This window comes from Trichomycterus rosablanca, chromosome 1, assembly GCF_030014385.1.
Source record: "Trichomycterus rosablanca isolate fTriRos1 chromosome 1, fTriRos1.hap1, whole genome shotgun sequence".
In the NCBI taxonomy this organism is placed as follows: domain Eukaryota; kingdom Metazoa; phylum Chordata; class Actinopteri; order Siluriformes; family Trichomycteridae; genus Trichomycterus; species Trichomycterus rosablanca.
This window is the reverse complement of record NC_085988.1, coordinates 42,741,260-42,768,500: the sequence shown is the minus strand read 5'-3', so window position 1 is coordinate 42,768,500 and position 27,241 is coordinate 42,741,260. Positions and strand designations below refer to the sequence as shown.

General features: G+C 37.2%; 1 protein-coding gene across 1 annotated transcript; it reads right to left on the bottom strand.

The window, feature by feature from the left end:
- ppm1h (protein phosphatase, Mg2+/Mn2+ dependent, 1H) lies at positions 1-27,241 on the bottom strand. Its single transcript, XM_063003151.1, has 10 exons — positions 26,991-27,241; positions 18,167-18,338; positions 17,478-17,831; positions 16,565-16,677; positions 14,282-14,366; positions 9,813-9,931; positions 4,237-4,300; positions 3,022-3,129; positions 1,698-1,849; positions 1-647 (listed from the first exon to the last, which is right to left on the bottom strand). Exons 1-10 carry the CDS (start codon positions 27,239-27,241, stop codon positions 491-493), a joined length of 1,575 nt encoding a protein of 524 aa, XP_062859221.1. The 3' UTR covers positions 1-490.

The following is a 27,241-nucleotide window of genomic DNA, read 5'->3' as shown; positions in this document are numbered from 1 at the left end:
ATCTGTACATCAGAAGAAAACCACTGTGCTATTGGAAACATACACTGAGAAGTAAACCCAGTCTATGAATGTCTGAGCACCATGTTGATAATTACATTCAACTTTAAATTGCTTTCTTTAACATATGTACCATATAACCACGTTACCCAGACACTCCCTTTCCATTCATAGAATGGATATAAGGAAACTTAGAAAGTTATCTGTGTTAAAAGAATAAATAAACAGCAAGCAAGAGGAAGACTTTACCATAGTCACGCTTTAGCGGCAGTCTTTAAACTCTAGGAATTAGTCCTTTATTGTATTAATTGGTACAGCAAACATTTAATGACATTTGTTGTCTGATGATGTTTAAAAATGTTATTACTTTTAATCTATAACCCCACTTTATACTGGAAATCACTAATACCTGCAATTTCTCTAAAACCAGTCCAGTGATGGCCATTGTCTAGACCTCCTCATTCACTGTCCTTTGTTCTGCATCTCTCATTGGTCACCTCGGCTCTGGCTGTCCGTTTCCAAACATTAGAGGGATGATGTAGACAGAAATGTCGTCAACAGAACCAAGTCTATTGTTGGCTGTTCTCCAGTTTTGGTCAGTCAGAACCCCTCTTGCTTTCATCACCAACTGCTGGGCAGCCATGGTGTACCTGTACAACCAGATAAAGTAACTGCTAGAAATTAACTCACAATAGGTTTAGGTCCTGTCCTAGGATTGCTTATATTTGTTAGGGAAAAGTTGATGAACCTGTGAAATGACCTGACATGTGGTCTGAATAGATCTTTAATCTAAGTTAAAGTAGGATTGTATTTTTCATGCCATTCACAGTCCACTATTTCCCCAAAAAAATTATGTTTGTAAAACCACCTGGATATATAACATAAATGTTGACCAGGGCAGAAATGCTAATTATATGTTTGAAAGCATAGATGCTCTGCACACCAACATCAAAACGTTTTTACAACAGTGAAGTATGGTAAAGGCAGCATTATGGTTTGGGGATGCTTTGCTGTGTTAGAGCCTGAATAACTAACAGACGCTGAGGAAACAATGACAGTTTAAATACACTAGGTTTACATTAGAAGCCCAGTAGAAGCTAATTGGTTCAGCAAGACAATAACCAAAATCAAACTAAACAACATGGTTTAAATGCAGAACATTTGTTTTGGAAAGAAACAGACTTAAAATAGAATGTGGAGTTTTATGAGTTCAGAACCTATGAACTATAGGTATGACCTATAAAAGAGCTAATTAAATGATTGCTCAGTGTGTTTAATGAAAACACAAATTGACAATTGCCTGTGTATTAATTTAATATGCATTTAATTTTTTACTATTATGACCTAGGTGGATTTGTAGCCAGATTTTATGAACAAGGTAATTTTTCCTGCAACTTTATAAAATCTAACTAGTGTTGCCAAGTCTATCAGTACAATTCCCCAGTTTTTATGAACAGAGCAATAAAGTCACCAATCTGATGGAGTCTGTACATACAGAACCAAAGCCATATAAGTAACAGGAGTGGTACTTAAGCAAAGTGCTTTAACAGTAATTGCACACACTGTGACAACTAATAAGGCAATAATAACATTAGCTTTCATCATCCTCTATAAACTTCATTTAGCCTGAATGCATTGTAAGACAGATAACTTGCATTCGTAATTTGCCTCTGCACTCCTTACCAAACTGGAGAACTTGCCTGTAATGGTTGTCAAGGTCACAGTTTCCAAGGAAACTGGTGACTGCCTCAGCTACTTCCTTGTTAGAGAGAACGTCCCATAAGCCATCTGTAGCCAACACCATAACATCATCAGCGGTATGCTCAAACTGCTCCAAGTTGTACACTCTCACCTGTAAAACATTATTTATGCATATATGCATATTTTATTTAAATAAAAAGCAAAAGGGACATTATACCTACATAGAAGAGAGAGTAGAGAATGCCTTTAATTGTCATATATACATTAACAGGTGTACAGTACAACGGAATTCTTTGTTCGCATATCCCAGCTTGTTTGGAAGCTGGGGTCAGAGTGCAGGGTCAGCCAGAGTCACAGCACCCCTAAAAAAGGTTTTTTTTATTTTTAAATACCAAAGTCTGGTCATTTTTCAGGTTTTGTGACTATTCTACCATATATGCAGATTAAACTAGAAAAAGGGGTTAATCTTTCAGATAAAAACATTGGCATAATTGTATTCCCCAAAGCAATAAAACAACACAGTGGTAGTAATTGGTAAAAATACAAATTAATCCAATCAAGTAAAAAATAAAACACAAACATAAAGTAGTGGAAGTCTGCAGCATTAGAGGCAAAATATGATCAGGTAATTAGAAACAAGTCAACATCTGTCATGGTATGGGGATGCATCAGTGCCCATGGTATGTTTGACTTGCATATGTGTGAAGATACCATTAATGCAGAGGTGCATATTGGGATTTTAGAGAGACACATGCTGCCATCAAGCTGCCATTTTCCAGGGAAGTCCATAATTATGTACGTGCTACAACAGTGTGGCTTCGTAGACAAAGAATGTGTGTGCTTGACTGGCCTGCCTGCAGTCCAGATATGTCTCCTATTGGCGACCATGGACTGTTAAGCAGCTGAAGTTTTGTATCAAGCAGGAATAGAGAAAAATACCACTTGCACAACTGCAACAATTAATGTCCTCAGTTGCCAAACCATTAAAAATGTCATTAATAAGAAAGGTGATGGAACACAGAGGTAAACACGTTTCTGTCCCAATTATTTTGTAGTGTGCTGCAGGTGTCAAATTATAAATGTGTTTATATTTACAAAATACATTGAAGATGATCAGTGAAAACATTGAATATCTTTTATTTCTACTTTTTTAGTCAAATAAGGATTTAACAGAATTAACAAATAACAGATTCTTTTTTTTTATTGCAACCTTTCTGAAAACTGGGTTTGTAGTATTTAAATAACCCAGGTATACTGCCACAACTGAAACACTCATATCAGAGCAACACAGTAATAATGCAGAAAAATGAAGATTCATCTCACCTCTGGGTTGCAGGACAGAAAAGGTTTGATGGAGATATCTGTACCATGAACCTTCAAGTCGTGATCACCCAACCCTCTGGTAACCCCAATGGTAGCCAACACTCGGGCCTGCAATACAGTAATAGCACTCACTTCACTTAACTCAACTTTACAAGTTGATGATAGATGTATACTCAGCTATGACTAATGGGCAGTGATAGCTCAGTGGTTAAGGTACTGGACTAGTAATCAAAAGGTTGCTGGTTCAAGCCTCACCACCACCAAGTTGCCACGGTTGGGCCCCTGAGCAAGGCCCTTAACCCTCAATTGCTCAAAATTGTGTTCAGTCATAATTGTAAGTCGCTTTGGATAAAAACGTCTGCTAAATGCCGTAAATGTAAATGTAATGGGTTTCTGTTATGGTTGAAAGTTGTGTGGCAGATACAATGCAAGTAATATTGGAGGGGTAGAGCGATAAATTGATTCCACTACATATTAGCACATTTTACAAGTCAGTGTGTCACAGCCAGTCAGCAAACTGTAAGTAAAAAAACAAATTACAAAATCCACCTTGAACTATTTTAGGAAACTAAAGCTGAAATTCTACAAATGTATTTGCTTGAACATCTGATGAAATTATTGTGATTTTGTTTTTGAAGGCTTTGAAGGCTTCAAAAGTGGTTTACAACTGCATCCTTTAACAAGGTTGAATTGATGTTATTGCTGTTATCATCTTTGTCATCATCCGCCTCTCACATCATCATATGACTACTGCGTAATATAGTCGGTAGATTTAGATTGGCAGTTCTGCTAAGACATTTCTGTCTTGGACCTTTCATGCCAAGGCCTTGACCTAAGAAAAGCTGTCTGCTTCCATGATGCATTATCCACTGTACATGTACAAGTACAGTACTCCTCCTTGGTTTGTTCGAAAATTGGTTTGTTATGATTCTAATATAAGCAAACCTGTTTCACACTGCTGTAATACCACTTATTTGTTTTCTGACTAACATTTACTCATATTTTTATGAGGTCTCATGTAGCCAGTATACTCATGTGCTTTCAAATTCAGCAGGTTCTGAATTCGTTCTATTTCATTTTTGTAACTGTGTTTCTTATATACTGTCTTTTTTATAGCTGATGCAAATCAAGAATAGTTTTTCTCAGTATACAGCTGCAGTTGTCTGAAAAAGTCATTTTGATTAAATTCTTCTTCTGTCAGCAATAGTCCCATACCTTTTTACCCTCTCCAAAAACCAGAGGAAATTTCAGGTCATCCTCTTGCACAGTTTTATACGCCCTGCACACAAAGAGAGGAAGGTAACAAGTATTATTTGCAGTGCATTGTACTACAAAAACACTCAATATACTGTACATACATCCTAAAACATATCTGAGTCATTCCATACAAAGTGTTAATTAAGTCTGTTGTAATGGATGAGATGGTTAGTATACAATAATCTGACTCATTTAAGTAGTTTACATCATTTTTTTTTAAATCCAAAGTGTGTTTTACAAGTGATAATAATATATTTTTATACAGTTAAAGTCAAATGTTTACATATATTTATAAGGGGACAGTGATGGGATTTTGTTTATTTTTGCAACTGTTCTTTCTGTTCACCCCATGTTCAATAAAATTCCAAGACTGATATAATTGTATGTAAACTTTTGACATCAACTGTACATTTAAAAAAATAAAAAGCATATTATATGTCTGTGCAGACAATCAATAAAGTTAATTCTAAAACTTTTGAATGTTTGAGTTTTCCTGAGACAATAAGAAACAATAAAAAAGCAAATAAAATATCGAAAAAACAACAGATGAGATGACAGATGATGATTAAGACCTTCAGCAGGGTAAGCATTAAAAGCCAATAATAATTCATCCACTGTCTGTTTTACCACTGTTTTATTTTGGTTTTTGAAACTATTCAGGGTCGTGGTGGTTCTAATTCCCTGGGTGAAAGGTAGGAAACACCCTGTACAGGTCACCAGTTCATTCCAGGGCAAACACACTTACACACACATTTGCACACACACTCATACCTGTGGGGTACTTTAGTATCTCCAATTAACCTGACTGCATGTCTTTGGACTGTGGGAGGAAACTGGAGCTCCCAGAGAAAGCTTCTTGACAATGTCCATCAAACCTTTCTCAACCATCATGTGGTGGTTAAGATATCATTCTTAAGATAAAAAGTACTCTTTTTAATGTTAAATGCTGATAACAAAACGGCACACACTTAATTTGGATTTGATTATTTCATCCTGTTACATTCCGCATTAAGTAAATTGACTGACAAATTGTATAGCACACAAAATGTGTCTTTACAGTTTGAGCTACAGTTTTCTGATTCAGGTTTAGGACATCACATAAAGAAGCACTTAAGAAGAATATAGAAATAGCAGCAAATGACAAAACAAAAGTTATCTATGTTATCTTTTAGCACAACATTTTTTGTTGTGGTTATAATGGTGTTGACAAGTCAGATATTAGTAGTGGCTTCTGTGCTTGTTCTACAGAAATATCAAGTATCAACAGCCCGAAGTGTAGCTATAACATGAATTTTAATAAGGGGTTGAACAAAAATACCATGGTTTAATGGTATGCATTAACTATGAATCTGTAAGTAGGAATGAATAATAAAGCTTTTAGGTTCAGAAACATTTTATAAATCATGTGACTCACAACCCTAGTGATGATTAATTGAAGGCACCATGTGACTAGGTGTAAATTACACTGCTTTTTGAATTTAGACACAGTTTTTGGTTTTATAGTAGATTTTTACACATTTTCCCACACAGGCTAGCATGCTTTATCTCACCAAATACAGGCTGCTTGTTGGTTTGTTTATAAAGTTGTTCAAGTGCATCACCTAGTGGATTTTATTGATTGTTACAAGTCACTGCAGTCAACACAGGCATCATTCTTTCCTTCCTTTTCCATTCTTTAAGCCCCGTTTCTGGAAATGAATTTCATTAAATTTCAAGGAAGAGATTAACAGTGGTTTTATTGACCAACTTCTGTGTGTTTTGTGAAAAAAGAACTGAGTGGCAGCAACACACATACACAAACACATAACACTACCAGAAAAGTTGAGATAGAGGCATGTTTACTACTGTATTTCTTCACATTTACTAAACAATTACAACTACATTTTTATTAGGAGTCAGGTTTGGACTTGTTAAACTGGTCGACTAATAAAACACAAGGGCAATTAATTTTACACCAAGGGTGATATTGAGGTGGGATAAATTTGTCCCTTAGATAAATTAACCAATTAATGGTCTTTCCTTCAGCTGCTCCTGTATTTAGGGGTTGCCAATATGAATAATTTTGGTTTGCCAACCTGACATGTCCTTGCTAAAGCAACCCTCCTGTTTGGATGGCTAGGGTGTTCGGACCACATACAATCCCTCCCCCCAAGACACAGCTAGTAATGTCTCTGGAGACACCTGACCTGACACCTGATTCAAAACCTGAAGCTCTCCCTCAAATAAATAAATTTATATAAATAAATTTAGTGTAGTGATCTGAAATCAATCAGTGTGACAAATATACAATAACAGATACAATTCAAATACTTCCCAAAACTATGTGATCATATAGTATATCCAATTTAGGTGCTTGCTCCACCCTTACCAGCAGAATGTGCATGGCAGGCAGGCACACTGCACATTCATCACTTTAGCACAAATCAATATATCCCTTACAGTAGCAGCTCATCTGCACAGTTAATCTAATTCTCACATTCCTCAGAAGGACAAAGAGAAATAATCAATAACTGCTGATTCTGCCCTGCAATGCTGTCAATTTTCTGAGATTGGTGATCCAGTAAAAGAACTAACACTGAGCTCGGATTGCACATACGTCCACTCAAACCGAGCTCTGTAACCTATCAATGGATCGATGGTCATATGATTGTACTGTTCAAGCTGCACTGGGTAGCACTTTGGTTTTGGTTTTTGTGTGTACTTGTTAATTAAGAGGTATTTAATTAATTGTTGTTCACTATAGTTTGAGTGCATATATCTACTTTACATTTACGCTCAAAGTGTCATTTGACAAAAAAACAAGTATTCACTATACAGTGGTACCTTGAAACTCAACGTCAATTGGTTCTGGGAGAGCGTTGAATTTCAAGGTATTTTTTCCCATAAGGATGTATGGGAAACCTGTTAATGTGTTCCATGGTCCCGTGGAAATGCATATATTTTATTATATTAGCAGACAAAAAAATTTGTAAGATGAATTATTTGTACTTTATAGTGTCATTGTTCAATACATTTGTGCCTTTTTGGCTCTAAAGCTCTGTCAGACTCTGTCCATACACATTAAATTTACCCTCCCCCAATTCTTCACATCAGTCTGCAAAAAAGCAAACTGAATCTCTGAGTAAAACGAGTCCGAAACGACTCTTTTTAAATGAATTATTCATTGAAATCGAATCTGGGCGCTGTTCTCTTATCTATGGTAAAGATTCATTTGTTTTGCTCACTCTGTTACATTATGGTGTCGTGCGTAAACAACTCCATGGATCAGTGCGCATTTGATCCAGAGATTTGGTCGCGGTTCAGGCCTTGAAAAACAGCTGTATAAACCAATCAGAGCTTCCGAATTCAGATTATTTTTGGATTTCGTCAATGTGTGTCATTTAGGTGAGCTGGCAATGAAAAACTCTCTCTTCAATGGTTGTAGAAAAATAAGTGACAGTTTAGATAACAAATTTTAGCTTTTTACCGCGAAAGCCAAAGTTTTCGTTAGTTAGGTGGACAAACACAGTTGGATATGGATTTATATATTCTGGAAATATTCTGGAAACATACAAGATGGTCGACAAGAAGAAAAACAAGTGGATTATATCCCTAATGGAACAACACACTGATAAAGATTTGGTCTAACTTTGAAGAAGAGAAGCTCAGGTAAGCAGCGGTTATAATATTTTGCTGCTGTGTGGTTGATCTAAGTCGCGGTGCTGCTGTTTAGAGTGCGCTTTCATTTTGCAATGATAGAAAAGCATTATCAAATATTGAACATTTTGGGGATTTTTATGCTTATTTATTTAAAGTAAAACTGACAGCATAAATGTGAACAAAGCGACAGTCGCACACTTTGAGTTTAAGGTAAAAGTCGAGTTTAAAGGTAGGGCATCGAGTTTCAAAGATTTCGAGTTTAGGGGACATTCAAAGGTGTGTTCGAAAACCTAGTGAGCTGCTTTGCTGTCTTACTGCCTACATAGGCAACTGCCTCAGTAGAGAGGATTCTATTAAGTTATTGACTTATAAGGCAGATTATTCAAACACACTACTTAGATAGCGATTACATCAGTTTTTGCTTACTAAGCTAACACAGTTAGCCTCATGCCTTTCAAACCAATGGGATGGGGTGGCACAACGCGCTAGCATGTCAACTAACATCTCCCTCTGTGTACTGAAAATGGTTAAATTCGCTGACAAGCTCAAAGTTGCAAATAAAAACACTTGTGCAAGTTTATACAAATAAAAAATCAATAATAATTTATTTTTACGTTTGAAAATAACTCCATTCGTTTCTCCGCACTGTCCACCATGTTTTTTATTTTTCTGTGAGAAAAGCTGTCCCGCACTGAATGCTGGGATTGTCTTTACCGTTAATGCAGCATTGGATGCTTCCTTGTTATTCTGTCAAAATACTGTTCAGATTTAAGGTGACTGCATTTTAAGATATCTAGGAATTCGAACAGCCTACTTGTCGGAAGCACATGTAGGATGACGTAAAATGCTGTCTATGTAGAGAGCTCACTAGGTTTTTTGAACACACCCTTGGAGAAGAACAAGAACAACTTGTACTTTTTTGCTGTTGGCAGTTACAGCTTAATGAATGTCTGCAATGAGAAATAATTAGCTTTTGCAGCATATTGGTTCAATGTTGACACATAAATGTGTCTTTACTTTCCCAACTCTAAGACAGTCCTAAATATATAATTGTATATAAAATATACAATTTTTTTTAATTTGAGTAAATGCTTGTGTGCTTGTTCTTAGGCAAAGCCTTGGTTGTAGAAACAGATAATTGCAGTATTTCTTACAGCTGTCTGTTCACTGTGTACATTTTGTTGCCTGAAATATTCAGAACCAACAGAATCTAGACCTAGAATTTAACTTGTATGTTGTATGTAACTTTTACATATGTACATTTTAATATAGCTGCTGTAAGAGGGTGGATCGCACCTCACAAAGCCCCACACCTGCAAAATGGAAAAATATAACGGAAAATAACGGAAACAAAGTAACAAATGAAAGACATGAAACGTCTACACCCCACAACAGAGAAAGTAGATAAAACAAAGATAGCACAGAACTGAGAACTGGTTTCTTAAAACTCAAAAAAAATCCCAGAAAGATAGGAAACCCTAAAAACAAAACTACCTGGCAAAGGAATGTTTCCATGCATTATTCTAAAAAGGTTATTTTAATAGTTTAGAATGAATGTTTAGGAATACTTTAAATAACACCAGCAATGCATGACATGCAGCAACCTACACTATATGGACAAAAGTATTGGGACACCCCTTTTTACTTCTAAATCCATGTATTTCAGCCACAACAATTAATATCAATAGCAATATATCACTACTGTGGTAGTAGTAGGCTAGCGCAACAGACCACCCATTTTAGATAGTGTACAGTAAACTACACTTACTAATTCCTAACTTTAATTATGAATTAGTTCTGAGCTTACTAATAAATAATCAAACATCAAACCTACTATGATTTGATTATTCATTTTGAGTAACAAACAATTTTAAAATACTACAAAAAAACCTTACCAGCCCTTCATGCTGTAGTCTCGGTACAGAATTCTCTTTCCCACCTCCTTCTTGCACACTGGTCTAGGAAACTCCAAGTGTGTGAACTCATTCCCCAACAAGTGAGGCTGCATATAGGCCTGGGTTAAAAAAAAAGTATTAAGATCAGATATTTCACTTAACTGTCACACAGACGGAAATTGTATTAGTTACATGAAATAAAATATTCTGAGGGTCAGGTTTATAAAAGTACTAAAAAGCATTAAATAAATAAAAACTGGTGAGCTGGTAAATTAAATATAATTTTCTAATAGCACACAGTTTCTAAGAGCCAATGCAGAAAATGTTAAAATTCCAGCAGAACAGCAAACATGACTAGTGACTTGACAGTCATTAGATTTTATTAACTTGAGTGTATGAACAATGAAGTTTTGGAAACTTAGAATGGTGGCATTTTGTATCTGGTATTAACATTTTAAGGACTTATACCATGATGTATATGCATCCCTTTAGCAGCTTTTGGACAAGTTCCTACTGCCCAGACAGCACTTATACACTGATCAGCCATAACATTAAAACCACCTCCTTGTTTCTACACTTACTGTCCATTTTATCAGCTCCACTTACCACATGGAAGCACTTTGTAGTTCTACAATTACTGACTGTAGTCAATCTGTTTTTCTACATACTTTGTTAGCCCCCTTTCATGCTGTTCTTCAATGGTCATGGCCCCAACAGAACTACTACAGAGTAGGTATGTGGTGGATCATTCTCAGCACTGCAGTGACACTGACATGGTGGTGGTGTGTTAGTGTGTGTTGTGCTGGTATGAGTGGATAAAACACAGCAGTGCTGATGGAGTTTTTAAACACCACATTGTCACTGCTGCACCAACCAAAAATATATCCAGCCAACAGCGCCCTGTGGGCAGTGTCCTGTGACCACTGATAAAGGTCTAGAAGATGACCAACTCAAACAGCAGCAATAGATGAGCGATCGTCTCTGACTTTACATCTACAAGGTGGACCAACTAGGTAGGAGTGTCTAATAGAGTGGACAGTGAGTAAACACGGTATTTAAAAACTCCAGCAGCGCTGCTGTGTCTAATCCACTCATACCAGGACAACACACACTAACACACCACCATGTCATTGTCACTGCAGTGCTGAGAATGATCCGCCACCTAAATAATACCTGCTTTGTGGGGGTCCTGACCATTGAAGAACAGGGTGAAAGCAGGCTAAAAAGGTATGTAGAGAAACAGATGGACTACAGTCAGTAATTGTAGGACTACAAAGTGCTCCTATATGCTAAGTGGAGCTGATAAAATGGGACAGTGAATGTAGAAACTAGGAGGTTATGGCTGACCAGTGTATATATGTACATATGTACATATAGGTATGAGTGTATGTGGGTGAGAATTTGCACCTATATCTGTGTGTGTATAGTGAATACATCCATGCATATTGGTGTGTATGTGCAAATTCATATTTATTTTATAAGTGCATGTTTATTAATTGTAAAATCCTATAAAAATGATAATAAGATAAATAAATGATAATACAAAGAACTGCTTTATTTCGTCTGACTGATTGTGAAGTGTGTTCCATGGATAACTGGACTAGTTTGTTGAGAGACAAAGCAGCTGAGCAGCTGGAATCTTTCAATTCTGTACGGACAATCTCCATATCAACAGGGTGTAATTACCAAAACGCTTGGAACTTGATGTAACATTTGGCCAAAGGGTTTTAAATTTATTTTTGCCATACTGTCTGATGTCTGATCCTAAATTATCCTCTGATGATAAATAATAATTCATCTTTTGTTGGTCCACTGGATGCACCACATATGTTATGACTTGCATAAAATGTAAGCACCTACTTCATTTTAAAATATTAGAAAAGGTTGTTTTCTGCTTAAAATAAGTTACATAAGGGTTGTGCAGCTGGTAGTGTGAGTGCCACGAAGAAATGTGGCTCCTGGAATTCAGTCACTGTCTTTGAGGAATCTCGCATGATCTCCCCATGTCTGTTTAGATTTCCTTTGGGAACTCCAGTTTTTGATTACAAGATTTTATGGTGGACTTATTTCTGGCTAACTCTGGAAATGATCAGCACTGTTGTGTTAAAGGTTACAGCACGATCAGAGTGATCTATCAAGAAGCTGTGAAAGAAACTGGAGAAGCAACTCAGCTCAACTCTGGTCACTGTCTCTGAGCTTCTTATCATGGTCTCTTTGTGTGGGTTTTTCATTAAGAGTACTCCAGACCCCCCACCTGTCAAAACCATGAAGAAAATGGATTGTCTGGTGTAAATTGCTTTTAGTTCTGAGTGCATAAAGAATGGCTGATGGAGTGTTGTCCTGAAATGGATATGCTCTCTCTCCATGGTGTATTGCAGTGGTGTATGGTTTTGGAATGGGATGTCCAACAAGCTTGTGGTCAGGTGTCATCATACTTTGGGCCATATAATATATCTAAGCAGACGTTATGTACATTTCTAAAAAATGCCATATAGTACTGTCAATGCCACAAGCATTCTTACGTCAGCATAAAATATACATAGCAATATACTGATTTGGCAGCTGTATCTGGCAAATCTGTTAAGGACCTGCTAGAAAGTAATAGTTCCCAATATTAGCTCCAGAAAGCTGATTATTGATTTAATGTTTAGATTTGGAATTTAGTGATTATTAGAACTGCACAGAATATTCAACAGAATATATGTTCTATAGAACAGTATAGAACAACTGAATAATCATTGTATTGTAGTGTTGTTCTTAGAAATAGGACATCCAAATAATAAATTATTGAACTGATGAGTCTATATTAACCTTAAATAAGAGCTACCTGTAGCTATATATATATACAGTCATGTGAAAAAGTTAGGACACCCCATGTCTTTTTGAACATATTTAAACATAAGAACATTTGAGCTTCATTTGAACAGTACTGAGATATGGAGCTGATATAACTACAAAAATGTTAAAATTACTGTTAGACACAAGTTGTAAAATGTAATGAATAAAAATGGAAATGTATTGTGATGAAAAAGTTAGGACACCCCCACATTTATTACTACTTTAATTATTTTGATTATTATTTTTATTACTAATCAAATCAGGTGCACCACATCAGCTGCAATGATTAGACCATCGTTAGAAGACATTGGAGTTTTATTTAAACCTCAGACATTAGTTAGGTTTGCTCTTGATTGTTGAAGTGTGTGGTATCACCATGGTGAGATCTAAAGAGCTCTCCGAGGCCTTCAGAAAGAAGGTTGTAGATGCATATGAGTCTGGGAAGGGATTTTAAAAGATCTCAAAACAATTAGAAATCAGCCATTCCACTGTCCGGAAAAAAATTTACAAGTGGAGAACATTTAAAAACAACTGCCAACATGGTCAGGTCAGACCGTCCTAGCAAGTTCAGCCCAAGAGCAGACTGTAAGATGTGTAAAAAAGTCTCCAATAATCCTACAATGTCATCACGGGACCTACAGGTAGCTCTTGCCACAGTTGATGTTAAGGTACAAGCATCTACCATCAGAAAAAGACTGCACAACTTTGGTGGTGTGCAAGGAGGAAATCCTTGCTGTAAAAAAAACATCAGGGCAAGACTAAAGTTTGCCAGAGAACACCTAGACATAGACCAGGACTTCTGGAACAATGTGCTTTGGACAGATAAATCCAAAGTTGAATTATCTGGGCACAGTAACAGAACACATGTTTGGTGCAAACCAAACACAGCATTTGAGCACAAGAACCTCATACCAACTGTATGGAGGTGGAAATGTCATGGTTTGGGGCCGCTTTGCAGCAGCAGGACCTGGCAAGCTCTCCATTATAGAATCCACGATGAATTATTCACTGTATCAGAGGGTGCTTAAGGAAAATGTAAGACCATCTGTCCAAAAACTGAAGCTGAAGCGGAGGTGGACCATGCAACATGACAAAGACCCAAAACATTCCAGTAAATCCACCAAGGAATGGCTCAAAAGAAAGAAATAAAGAGTTCTGGAATGGCCAAGTTAAAGCCCGGATCTTAATCCTATTGAGATGCTGTGGGGTGATTTGAAACGGGCTGTGCATGCAAGAAACCCATCAAACCTCACACAGCTGAAGAAATTCTGCATGGAGGGGTGGAAAAAACTTTCTCCCAGTCGATGTCAGAGACTGGTAGATGGTTATAGGAAACAAGGTTATTTCAGCCAAAGGGGGAAATACCAGCTATTAGGACATAAAGTGTCCTAACTTTTTCCTTACAATCAATTTCCATTTTTGTTCATTACATTTTACAACTTGTGTTTAAAAGTAATTGTTTCAGTTTTATTTGTTTAGTTATATAAGCTCCAGCTCTCAATACTGTTCAAATGAAAGTGTGTGTGTGTGTGTGTGTGTGTGTGTGTATAAGATGTATAATATATTATAATAAATAACACAAAATTACTTCTTGCATGTTAGCCCTACTGCCTGTACCAACTTTTTCTTACCAAGCACTGAACTCTCTGTCGCTCTGTTTCTGGAGTAAAGGCACTTGACATTGGGAAGATCTCTCCACCACGCAGAATAATGGCCCTTGCATAGAAACAGAGAATAATGATGTGTTAAGTTAAAAATGAATTTATCTCTCTTTATTTACAAAAATAACTAAAGGTGAAGTTGGGACTGCTATCTTTTCTAACAGGGTTTGATATCTGAAGAAAAGTAAAGAATTTTAGCTATAAATAAGTGTTAATAGAGCAATAACAAAAACAGTTAAAATTTTATAAGCGCACTACACATTCTTAACCTATTATAATCATGGATGAAAGTTGTCATTGTTAGTATTCAGTAAAAAAAAGCATTTGTGAAGTCAGGCACTAATTTTGATGAGAAGGCCTGGCTCCCAAGTGCCAACTCATGTTTAATGTAGTTGAAGTCAGAGCTCTGTGCAGGCAACTGGAGTTCCTTTACACCAAATTTGTTAAACCATGTCCTTATAGACCTCACTCTGTGCACAGGGGCACAGTCATATTGGTACAGGAAAAATTTTTTTCTAAATTGTACATACACTTTTTTGCATTGGCTAGAGCTTTTGGGACATATAGTATGTATGCTAAAAGATATGTGATACAGCTACATTATGAAAATATAAACACAACTATAACATTACTTCTTGTAATAATAATCCATAGAGATCAGTAGTGGGCTCCTATTACAGAATCATGTCCATCTGCCTGCCAGTAATGGTTATAAGTCATAATAAATTATAAGAACACTATTGTTTTACTAATAAAAGGTGATAGGAACACCTTAGGGTGGGAGATTAACTGACGCTTTATTTATGTTTTTAAGATATTTCATAGGACTGCATTCCTAGAAATAGGAAATTGCTATGCACGCTATAACATGACTTGTTGTATTTAAAAAAAATTTATGCACTCGACATACATTGCCCATTTTGTTAAAATGGATGAATCCAAGCTATGCATATTTACAAATGGATTTGCTTAGGAAAGGAGATGTTACTTCATTTCTGGGTCAGTTTGCTCTCCAAGGGAGAGTTCTATAGTGAGGCCCAAAAAATGTTGTGACACCGGGTGAGTTCTCAGAAAGATAAAGTTATGCTGTCATCCCATGCCAATGGAAAACCACACTAGAGCAAGTCATGTAGTCAAGTCACTAGAGAAGTGGCAGGTTGCCAGACTGAGGAGCTGGCAAGTCTGATTGGAAGAAACAGTCATATATAGAAAGACACCAACCTAAAGCAAATTCACAACTAAATATTAAAAGAAACTAACACATAAATCATCTGCGACACTTTGATTGTCGACCAACAATGGCAACGGAGAGGCACACAATGTGGCTCCCTGCCAAACAACTTCAGCAGCTACCATTCCTAGAATTTCATTTTGGCCTAGTCTCTTTTAAATTGTGTAGAAAAGCTGGCCTTTGCTGCAGTTAGTGATGTCTGATGTTTTATGATTATTTTCTAGGATCTTAGATATGCTGTACTTGTGCCCTTATAAGATTCTGGCATCTAGATTAAAAAAGCTGCCCACCTAGATTCCCCACTGTTCCAATCTTACTTTATAAAACGGATAGTTCCGGTCCTAAAATCTGATTGGCTGAGCCGCGTTCGAAGCCGTTGTAAAATCCCCGATAAACTCACACCTATGACCACCTCACATCATTCCATATTAATACGCCACTGAATAGAAAAAATTAATGTTATGTTCGCCCTCATGTTGCCTAGCAACACTGTTAATCGAACTATTTTGCGTCGCGGAAGAATGCTTTATTGTAAGTTTATACACGATAAATACATTTATGAATTAAACATTGTTGTATTTATTATATTTTATGTTGACCGCCGTTTTATAAAAGCAATAATTATTGCTTTATTATATGGCTCCCAATGGAGTCCCAAGGCTTTAGAAAAGGCTTTGTAAATTTCCAAATGTTAGCATCTGATGTTTATATTTAGTACATATAGTACAAATTTTTTTGTACAAAAGTTTTGTGAATTACATATATTTTTTTAATTATACAACTGGCAAAGAACTGGTTAGTTGTGTCATTTTTAAGTAATGCTTAAGGAAGCATTAGGTTTAAGTTGATTCCCTTGTCCTTGTTTTCTTTCTACGAATCACCTCCTTGACAAGGGGTCAACAGAGGGGTCTGCATATGATTATTTAACATCTAAACTAAATTTACCATATATAAGTGTCCAACAATTACACAAGCAATCTTTGGTATAATGAACTTAACTAATGTAACCTTTGTAGTCTTACCTGCTGTCTCCTGCATTGGCCACATAAAGCTTCCCCAACAAACACACCACCGCTAAAGCTGTACACCCTCCGGTGATATCATACACACACTTCTCTCTCCCGATATGCTTGTCCTGCAGGTACATATTTTGATATTAGTACTGTAAAATACTAGTGAGCATTGGAAACACAATTTAGTTAATATATAAATATTTTTTGACATATACTTAAGTATTTAATAACAACTTATTTCCAATCAGGGTCACCCCAGAAACACTGGACACAGGGCAGAAATACACCCAAGACAATACATTACAGGGCATCCACATGTTATGTGTGGCATCTACACCTCTTGCTGCCATGTTGTGAGAAATCCAAAGTACAGAAAAAAAGATGCTGACATGCTAAACTTCTCAAAGATGTTGATCTGAGGTGAGGTTTGAACCTACATGCCCTGGACAGTAATGAAACATATCATTTACTGTATATATGATTGTATATATTGTTTTACACAATATATTTTACATATTTTGGCCATTTAGTTCATCATTCATTCCTATGCACTTTTTAGTAACCATATCCTGATTAGGGTCCATGACCTAGATGGAAATACTGACTGCAAAGCAGGAATACTTTGGACAGAAAGCCAACCTTACCTATTTACCCAGTCACAGCTAGAGGGAATTTCGATTCGCCAATTTACCAGCCGGAGTACCTGGCGCAGTCACAGTGACGTGGGAGAACATGACAAACTCCTTATATACTGTGACCCAAGGAGAGATTTAAACCCAGTTCCTCTCAACCCTGGAGCTGTGCAGCTCCACACTACCCATGCTATTTTGTATTTTTTTAGGCCATCATACAGAGACTTAAAATGTAATGACCATTACATTAAAAGCTGAGTCAAAGTACCTATCCTTAAACTTTAACTCACCATCTCTTTGAAAGCATTCTCGATTGCACCGACCACCAGGCTCTCCTGCTTCACCTTCTTCTCCATGAAAAAACGTGGGGCAAAGTTGTTGGGTGAGCCTGGAGCTCCGGCAGCACCCCTCAACGATGTGGCTCTGGAAAGCGCTCGCTGTGATAAGCCTCCACCTGGTTGAATATGCAAACTGTTCTCCTCACCCAGACACGTGGGGGGTTGCAAAGAGGGCTTCTGCAGAATCTCTAGCACACTCTGCAGCTGCTCCTCAATGTGAAGGTGCAGCAGCTTGGAGGCAAATACAGCAGCACCCGAACCAGCGTGACCATCGAACATCCCCCAGTAGTTGAAGTACATTTCTTTCTCTTCATTCTAGACACACAGGAACATATGAAAGCACACACATTTGTTTAAAAAAGTTTTTTCTGATCACCACCTCAATATACATCTAACTTATGATAGTGTTCATAAGTAAACTGAGGTCAGCAACTTTATCAACTTGGTCTTACGCAATGACAGTCTTTCCCCTCTTACCTTTAGACCAATATCCCTAAAATGTTTCTGACTTTTAATCTGGTTAGGTGGTACTTATTTGACATATTAAATAGCTTACATCAGTATGCGTTGGTTGAGACACTGCCAGAGAGGTAAAGCATAAAAGCAGTGTAAAATAATTCACTTACAGAGCCCTCCTGAACTGAAGGAGAGTCTTCCTCGACCTCCAAGGTGTCTCTGCTGGGTAGAGAAGATCGCCTCCTAGAAGTGGGTGTATAGCTTGGACTTGACAGGTCTGCAGGTCTTTTCCTCAGCTCCACCACCTCACAGCAGGCTTGGTCTTCATTCAAAGCACTTTTTCCAGCATTAATCACTCTAAACAGATGGAAAAAACAAGCAATGGTAGCACTTAGAGTAAGATTTACTATAGCAGTCTTTTTATGCTTGAGTGGTTTGCATTGCCCATGCAATTTTAATAGAATCAATATATGTGATGATTTAAACTTGATGGTTTGAATTATTAACTTGTTTTCTGTTGAGCTAACTATCCAGTCTGCTCTAAAAAAATCTATTGAGGCCACTGTGGTCCTGAAAACACTCACCGCCTTGCTGCAATTTGCAGATATTCACAGACAGTAAAATGCAAACGATGGGCCCTTAAAGACCCAGAAGTATACCTTTTCAAACAATATCCAATACATTCAAACTGCAACAGGTGGATGCCAAATTATTTAGTTCTATATACAACCCCAAATCAGAAAAAGTTGGGACAGCATGGAAAATGCAAATAATAAAAAAAACACAGAGTTGCATTTCAGCCAGAGTACCTTCATTTCATTTATTAATAAACATCCATTCCTGCAACACGTTCCAAAAAAAGTTGGGACAGTAAAGCATTTACCACTTTGTTATGTTGCTATTCCTTTTCACCACACTTAAAAGACATTTTGGCACCGAGGATTCCTAGTGATTTAGTGTTTCAGGTTTTATTTTGTCCCGTTGTTCCTGCAAACACGTCTTAAGATGTGGAACAGTACGGGGTCGTCGTTGTCGCATTTTTCATTTCAAAATTCTCCACACATTCTCTATTCAGGACTGCAGGCAGGCCAGTCCAATACCCGTACCCTCTTCTTCTGCAGCCATGCCTTTGTAATGTGTGCAGCATGTGGTTTTGCATTGTCTTGTTGAATGCATGGACGTCCCTGGAAAAGATGATGTCTTGAAGGCAGCATATGTTGCTCTAAGATCTCAATGTACTTTTCTGTGTTAATGCTGCCATCACAGAAGTTTAAATTACCTTTGCCAAGGGCACTGACACAGTCCCATACCATGACAGACCCTGGCTTTTGGACTTGTTGCTGATAACAGTCTGGATGGTCCTTTTCATCTATGGTCCGGAGCACATGGCGTCCATTTTTTACAAAAAAGACCTGGAATGTTAATTCATCTGACCACAATACACGTTTCCATTGTGTGATAGTCCATACTAGATGCCTCCGTGTCCGGAGAAGTCGATGCCGCTTCTGGACATGGTTAACATAAGGCTTCTTTTTTGCACAGTAAAGCTTTAAGTGGCATTTGTGCATGTAACTCTGTATTGTAGTGCTTGACAAAGGTTTGCCAAAGTAATCACTTGCCCATGTGGTTATATCAGCTATTGTTGAGTGGCGGTTCTTGATGTAGTGCTAAGGGATCTAAGATCACAGGCGTTCAGCTTAAGCTTGCACCCTTGGCCTTAACACACTGAAATTCCTCCCGATTCCTTGAATGGTTTAATAATATTATGCACTGTAGAGTAGGAAATATGCAAATCCCTTCCAATATTTCTTTCAGTTACATTGTTTTTAAACATTTCAATTATTTTCTCACGCATTTGTTGATAAACTGGAGATCCTCTGGTCATCTCTGCTTATAAAAGACTCAGCCTTTCCTGGATGCTGCTTTCGTACTAAACCATGATTACATTCACCTGTTGACATCACCTGTTTGGAATCACATCATTATTTAGTTTTTTACCTCATTTTTTTGGAATGTGTTGCAGGCCTGAAATGCAGGAATGGATGTTTATTAACAAATGAAATGTAGTTGAGCAGACAAAACATGAAATACCTCGGGTTCAGACTGTCTGCAATCAAATAAAAGTCAAAGTAATTGTAAGGAACACTGCATTTTTATTTTCTTTGCATTTTCCACTCTGTCCCAACTTTTTCTGATTTGGGGTTGTAGTTCAAAGTAAACAGAATGTACCTGACCACAATATGTAAGTGTCAAAGGAGAATGTCTGAATACCTTTGTTGAAGAGATTTTCTTTATTTTTAATTAATTTCTTCATTTTTAGTGATTAAGTTTTGATTGATGGGTAAACTGGCAATCATATTTAATCAATCACAACCACAACACAGTAAAGTGTGCAAAAAGGATATTTATATTCTGTATATTTGAATCTGCTGTATCTCCACAGTTCCTTCAATGTGTTGTACTGTGATTTACCTGTTTACCTGTATAGTTTTTTAAGGCAGATCTAAAGCAGTTTAAGCTGCAAAACATAATCATTACCAAAAAAGTAGAGTAGAATGGGATGTCCCAAATGTTTATGGTCTAGTGTAACTAATATTACACAATGTGGTTTGTTCAAACAGAGAAGCTACGTAAATGTAAGACCTCAAAATAATCTTTCTTCTTTAGTAAATCAGGAACTGAAACAGAACCTTCTTGCTCATGGCTGTGCACACTTTAATGACACAGTTGCTTTGAAGTGATCTATAAAATCCTCATCTCTAGCATTAGATGTGGAGACAGGGCCCTGAGGGACAAAAACTTACTCAGAGGCTTACTGTTATCTTCTCTTTACAATCCCAGCCTGATTCCATTATTACTGGCATGGCAGATCAGATTACCGACAGCATTCAAAGCTTTTCTGGGTTCCAGACAGAAGGAGATCAGGACGTGACCCAAGACATTATACACTGCATTAAAAATATTATTACTGAAAACTGTACGTTTTGCACGTTATTAGTTTCACATTACATCTACGCAGTGAACACATTATTAAGAAATCTGTTAATATACTGTACATTATATTGCCAACAGTATGTAGACACCCCTTCTAATTACAAATTTTAATATAGTAAATATAAAATTCATGATAGTAAATCAATTATATAAAATAAATAATACGCTTTCAGCATGTGAGAAGGCTTTTGAGAAAGGCTTATTACTGTCCCAGTATGCCCATCCAAACGTATTTGTGAGGCTAGGTGTAATCACTGAATCACCAGTAGTGAGCCACATTAAAAGTGTCCTTCTGTGTTGCCATTATGGCTGCAGATGATTGATGTGTCTGTTTCTTTTAATTGGCTTTCACATCCGCCTTTTAAGTATTACATCAATTCAGGTGGAAGTTTTTCTATATGTAACGGTTTCTTCCTATCTTATTTGCCAGCTGCATTGTTGGCAAACCTGCCATTACTCAAACCATGGCTGCGTCCGAGACCGCATACTTCCATACTGAACAGTACGTGAAAGCAGTATGCCAGAGCTAGTAGTGTGTCCGAATACATAGTATTCATTAAACAGTACACGATAGGTACCCAGATGACCTACTGCATGGGCGGCCATTTTTGAGTATGCAAACATAGCACACTTGCGGCCCGATAATCTATCCCATAATTCAACTGGAGCTGCAAAGATGTTTGTAGCGACGAAGAAAGATGACAGAAAGTGGAGTAAGACAAAAATTTTAAATGTTATGATTAGGTACAACCCTGAATAACATTATGAGTAGCTTTGTGGAGAACGACAAAATTAATTTTGTCTAATTTTAAAATTGTTCTAACTGTGGCAATGTGACGTCATGCATCACATGACTGGTAAGAAGGCGGACGTAGTACGTCTGAGGTTGTGTGCATACTGCACACTCGCGCACTAAAAGAGCTTACTGCTGTACCGTCCGAGCAGTGCTCACTGCCTCGAATCTAGTGCGTACTGTTTAAGTATGCGATTTCGGACACAGCCCATGATACTGGGCTGTTTGGTCTGGTCCGGCAACAGCAACATATTATGTTTTTCTGGGAGCATCGTGATAGGAACTCCAGAGGCCGAATGGCATCCCTTTTCCAGAGTAGTTTCCACCCATAAAGCCCTGTTATGTGCAGTTTAGTAGCATGGCATGACCCTCCCTATTTAACTAAGAACTGAAGGGAAGATTTTGAAGGAAAGGTCCTGTTTCCATTGATGCACCAGTTCATTCCAAATGTATTTAGTGGAGCTGAGATTAGAGCTTTGTGCAGGCCACTGGAGCTCCTCCACACTAAACTTATCGACCATGTCTCTTACTTTGTGCTCATGACCAGTAACCTGTTAGCAATAGGTGTGGCTAAATCACCTAATCTTTTTAATTAGGAAGGCTGTTCACATGCAATTATTTGTAGCAACCTCAGATTCTCTAAGAACAGGTGGAGTCGACATATTGATTTACACACTAATGGCTCTATTATGGCAACATCATCTTGCCACTGTTTGAATTCTACAGTGTTCAGCAGAGTAGAGCTACTCCACTCAAGAGGGGTTTTAGTGTGGCCAAGAGAGAGACTAGCTACTTAAGAATTGATTTTGGCACAGTGCATGGACGGGCACTCTTCTCTATTGATGCAGGCTCCCAAGTCTAACAGTTGTTATCAACACAGCATAGCCATGTGTAGTAAACAGTCTGAGATTTTGAACATGTAAATGTGTCAGGAGACATCAGGCCATGATTTAAAACACTTGAGTGGCAGAAAATGTAAAAAAAAAAAATCGTTTAAAAAACAATAAATAATTAAACTAAGCCAGACAAGCCCATTAAGCTCAGTAACTATTTAAATAGCAGCAATATAATTTAATGACTGTCTACAGTTTTTTAAGGACAACACTGGCTTGCTTATAACAACAATATTAACACATGTAATTAAACATATAAATATTATAATATTTTAAATAAATGAGTAACCTCACTGTGGTAACTGTCATACAAATATTTAAAAACTTGGAAACTCTTCAAATTTCATGTTCTTTAGATTTTACCAGAACATCCTCCATAGGAATAAATATTTGTAACTTTTTTATTTACTTTAATATTTGAAATATTAATATTCTAACAAATATATTTGTTTACTTATAAAAAAAACTCAAGCATATATTGAACATTGAACATGCAAAAATAAAATTACAGTGCATTAAAATGTCGAGAATATGCTAACTATACTCAACAAAACTTCTGCATAGGACTATATGCACTTAATGTACAAACTCAATTTTCTAAAACCAAATCTGTGATTTATTCATTCACAAACTTTTATTTAACTGACAAGAATACAAAGATAAGATCTGCAATGGTTTTAACGACTAACTTGAATTACTTTAATTATTTACAATTTGATGTCTGCAAGTTAGGACAGAGGCATGTTTTACCACTGTGTTACATTACCTTCCAAATTAATTTGACTTTTTTTAATGGTTAGGGAAATTAGGATACTAACTGTTGCAGTTTTGGAAGTGAAATTTTTTGCCTATTTTGGCCCAATACAAAACTTCAGCTGCTCGACAGTCCGTGGTCAACATTGTCTGATTCTGATCTTTATGTTGTACAATACATTTGTAGTAATACAAATAGGCCAGTAATACACACACACACTCTGTTTCTACTGAATGACTAATTGGTAGTCTGTGGCTACAGATGGTCTTCCTGGTAAAAGAGGTCATCTTGATCGCATAATATGTCTCTTTAAAATCCTGTTAAAAGTCTCTGCATCAAAGGTTTGTTCACACAAATGCAAGTCACTCATTCTGTGGCCACTGAAGCATCTTTGAAGAAACTGTTTTTTTAAAAACATGGACACATCTGACCACAGCACATGTTTCTCTATGAGCTCTGTCAGAGAGAATTGTAATGATCTGGCATTGAAATATTTTGTTCTTGCATTGAGAAATTTTTTTGCTAGACAATTCTTTTACAAAGTTTGGAACAAAGTGGTGAGCCACAACCCATCTTTGCTTAAAAAGCCTGAGCCTGTGGTAGATCATCATTTTATACCCAACCAAAATATTTACCAATTATTTAAAATCTTAGTAATAGAGTGTAATAGTGAATTCAGGTAAAATATTTCAGATTAGGTATTGAGCCCTATATACTGTCAGAGTCAATTGTTTAAAAATTCCTATGGGCATAAGAATCGTTTTCCTAATGTTGCCAGAGTCCTTTTCATGCCATTTAGCAAATTAGGCTGTCAAATGCATTTTACTCAACACTGTTTTTTTTTCTTTCCACTCTGCCATAAAGATCTGATTTATGGAATGCTGCAGAGATGGTTGTCCATCAAACAGGTTCTTCAGTCTCTGAACTGGCCTTATGGAGCTCTTTTATAGTGACTGGGTCTTTTTATTTTGAGATTATTAAGGCCAGTGTGGTCCTGGGAGCACTTAAATACTTAAAAATTGTTTTATAACCTGGCATCGATCTATGTCTTGCCACAGTTTGATCTCAGAGATCTACAGTCAGTTACTTGAAAATCATTGTTTTGTTTTTTTTGTCCTGACAATGTAGTGTAAATTGTGGGCCCTTATAGAACTTCATGCGTTGTTAAAAATGATGTCCAATCAATTTACACTGCAACAGATGGACTCCAAATGAGTAACGTTTCAGAGATCATTATACAACACGATTGACCTGACCACAGTTTGAAGTACTACAGCAAAGGTTTCATATACTTGAATATAAGATTTTACTTTTAGATTTTTATTTACATGTTTGTTAAAATTGACCACGTGAATTCCTTTAAACAACAGGTAAGATTTCCTTGCATTATATTTTCAAATAAAGTACATGCTTAAATGACTAATTATATGATTTGTAATGAAAAGCACTGTGTAACAGAAGGCTTTTCTTACCAGTGCACTCTGCAATTTGGCCCCTAAGTCCCATCTTGAACCCAATAGAGATGCTGTGGTAAAACCTAAAACTAGAGGTTTATGCCTATAGAATGAAAGGCTAAGACTTCTCCACAGCAATCTGAAGTTTCCTTTGTGTAATATGTTTCATTTTACACTCTTAAATAATTGGTTGTATCCACAAAGGTAATATTAACTGAAATGTGTTTAATTAACTTAATTTAATTTGAATTAAAACATTTGTTAAAATAGATGTAGACATTAAAATCAGTAGACTCCTCTATCACTTAAACGTTGGCCTTCCTTATGGCCAAATGTCCCTTGTTGTTTTTCATATGAAAGGGTTCAGCAGAGGTCTGTCAAGAGGCAAGCCTTGTAAATTAATAAAAGTACTTGACTCCTTACATTGTGTTCTTAGATAACAATCTTTGAATACACCATTTTTAATACTTTTTTTAAATGTCGATTTTGTCTTGTTAAGTCGTAATACAAAGCAAAGAAGGCCCATGGCTTGTTTGTAATCACCAAAAAACCATCTGATTAGGGTAACAAAGTGTACAGAGCACAATCATTTAATAATTGTACATCAACAAAATAAATTGAAATGGAAAGTGTATCTGGTAATATGACCAATTAATTGTACAAACAAGTTTGGTGTACCTAATAATGTGACCATTAGGTGTATATACCTGATGGAGTGAGTCCTAAAATCTGGGTTTGTAAGAAGAACTTCTCATGTCTCCACGGGTTTCAATTGGGTTTTCTGTCACTTCCAAAAGCAAGCAAAAAATGAATAGTCTCTAGGTTTGAATGAGTGAGTAAATGTGTGCATATTGCCCTGTTATTGGTCTGCAGTGACCAATACCGTAGGGTTGCCAACCATCTTATTTGGAAACGAAACGTCACGTTCCGTATTGAACTGACACTAACGCCGTGCGTGCGCAGGTTATAGCAGCATAACAACCTGTTCAATACTCCGCTGTTTGAGTAGCGCAGTGGGTAAAGCGCATCGCGCATATTCTTCTGCCCTAGGTTTGAATCCAGCTTAGGGTGAAACTAAAGTAACACAAGCAGGGCCGGCGCTATAGGGGTCCTGGGGTGGGCATTGCCCCCCCCCCCCCCCCCCCCCCCCCGCCCCCAGATTTTCTCACTGCCCCCCAAGCAATGCTTCTTTATGTTCTTTATGCATGTTGTTTTGCCTAAAATATGGTTCTGATTTATTATTATAAAGAATGAAAATAATATATGTTCAACAGCCTAAATAAAACATTTTGATAATTTTCCTATGACGGTGTAAGACCCGTTATATTTTTTTATAACGGTGCAACCCTAACCGCCTACCCCCTGCTCCGGCTCAGGTAAACAGCCGCCACCCCACTCCCCACCCTATGCCTTCCGCCAACCCGCCAGCCCAGGGTGTTCCTTATTTCCAGTTTTGAAAGCTGGCAACCCTACAATACCGTGACCCTAGGACAAAGAGGTAAATAAACATCAATACATTTATTCAGAAGATGGTAGTTTAAGAAGCCAGACAATCACCGACAACAAATATAAATGATAGAATACTTGTGGGAATTTGGTTTGCCTTCATGCCATATACATACCTAGATGTCTTGAGAAATACACAGCCCTGTTGGAAAGTCATGAACCTTACCACGTGGTTCTTGGCAAGAAATAAGGGTGTGAGTGTGTGTTGCTGCATTAGCAACACAGACATACTGTATAGCAAAATGCACCTGACCCAATAACAGACAATATAATAATAACGATAATAATAATAATAATAGTTTATTTACACCTACGTAGTACAATTATTTATTTAATTTATACACACTTTGGTCATTTCAACATCCCAGTTTGCTTCTCTATGAAGGCCGTGCAGTAATGTAAACATTTTCATCACTAGTATGCATCTGCACTAAGCTGCAGTGATTGCATTTGATGCACCTGTATTTCCTCTGCACTGCACCTGGACGTTTCAGCATGTCTCCACCATCCAACTCATTCAGACAAATAAAAAATGTGCTAATAATGTGTACAGATGCGGCAGGTGCGTGCATGTGCGCAGATACATATCAGAAGCTGCAGAAAGGTTGTACTTACTCGGCGTATCCGGTGCTCCATGGCAATCGGTTGTTCTCTTTAAGTATAAGAATGGGTCTGGAGATGTGATCAGTTGAACACTCCAGCTCATCTGCGCTCAGGTTGAGGAACTCAGGCCGCTGATAGGGGAATCTTAGCGGTAAATCTGCACCATCACCTCCAGCAGCGCTCTCCTCCTCAAGGTCTGTACCACCAGAAGCCATCATGCCGCCGATCATGTGCGAAACGGCGGACCTCATCCGTGTCAGCAT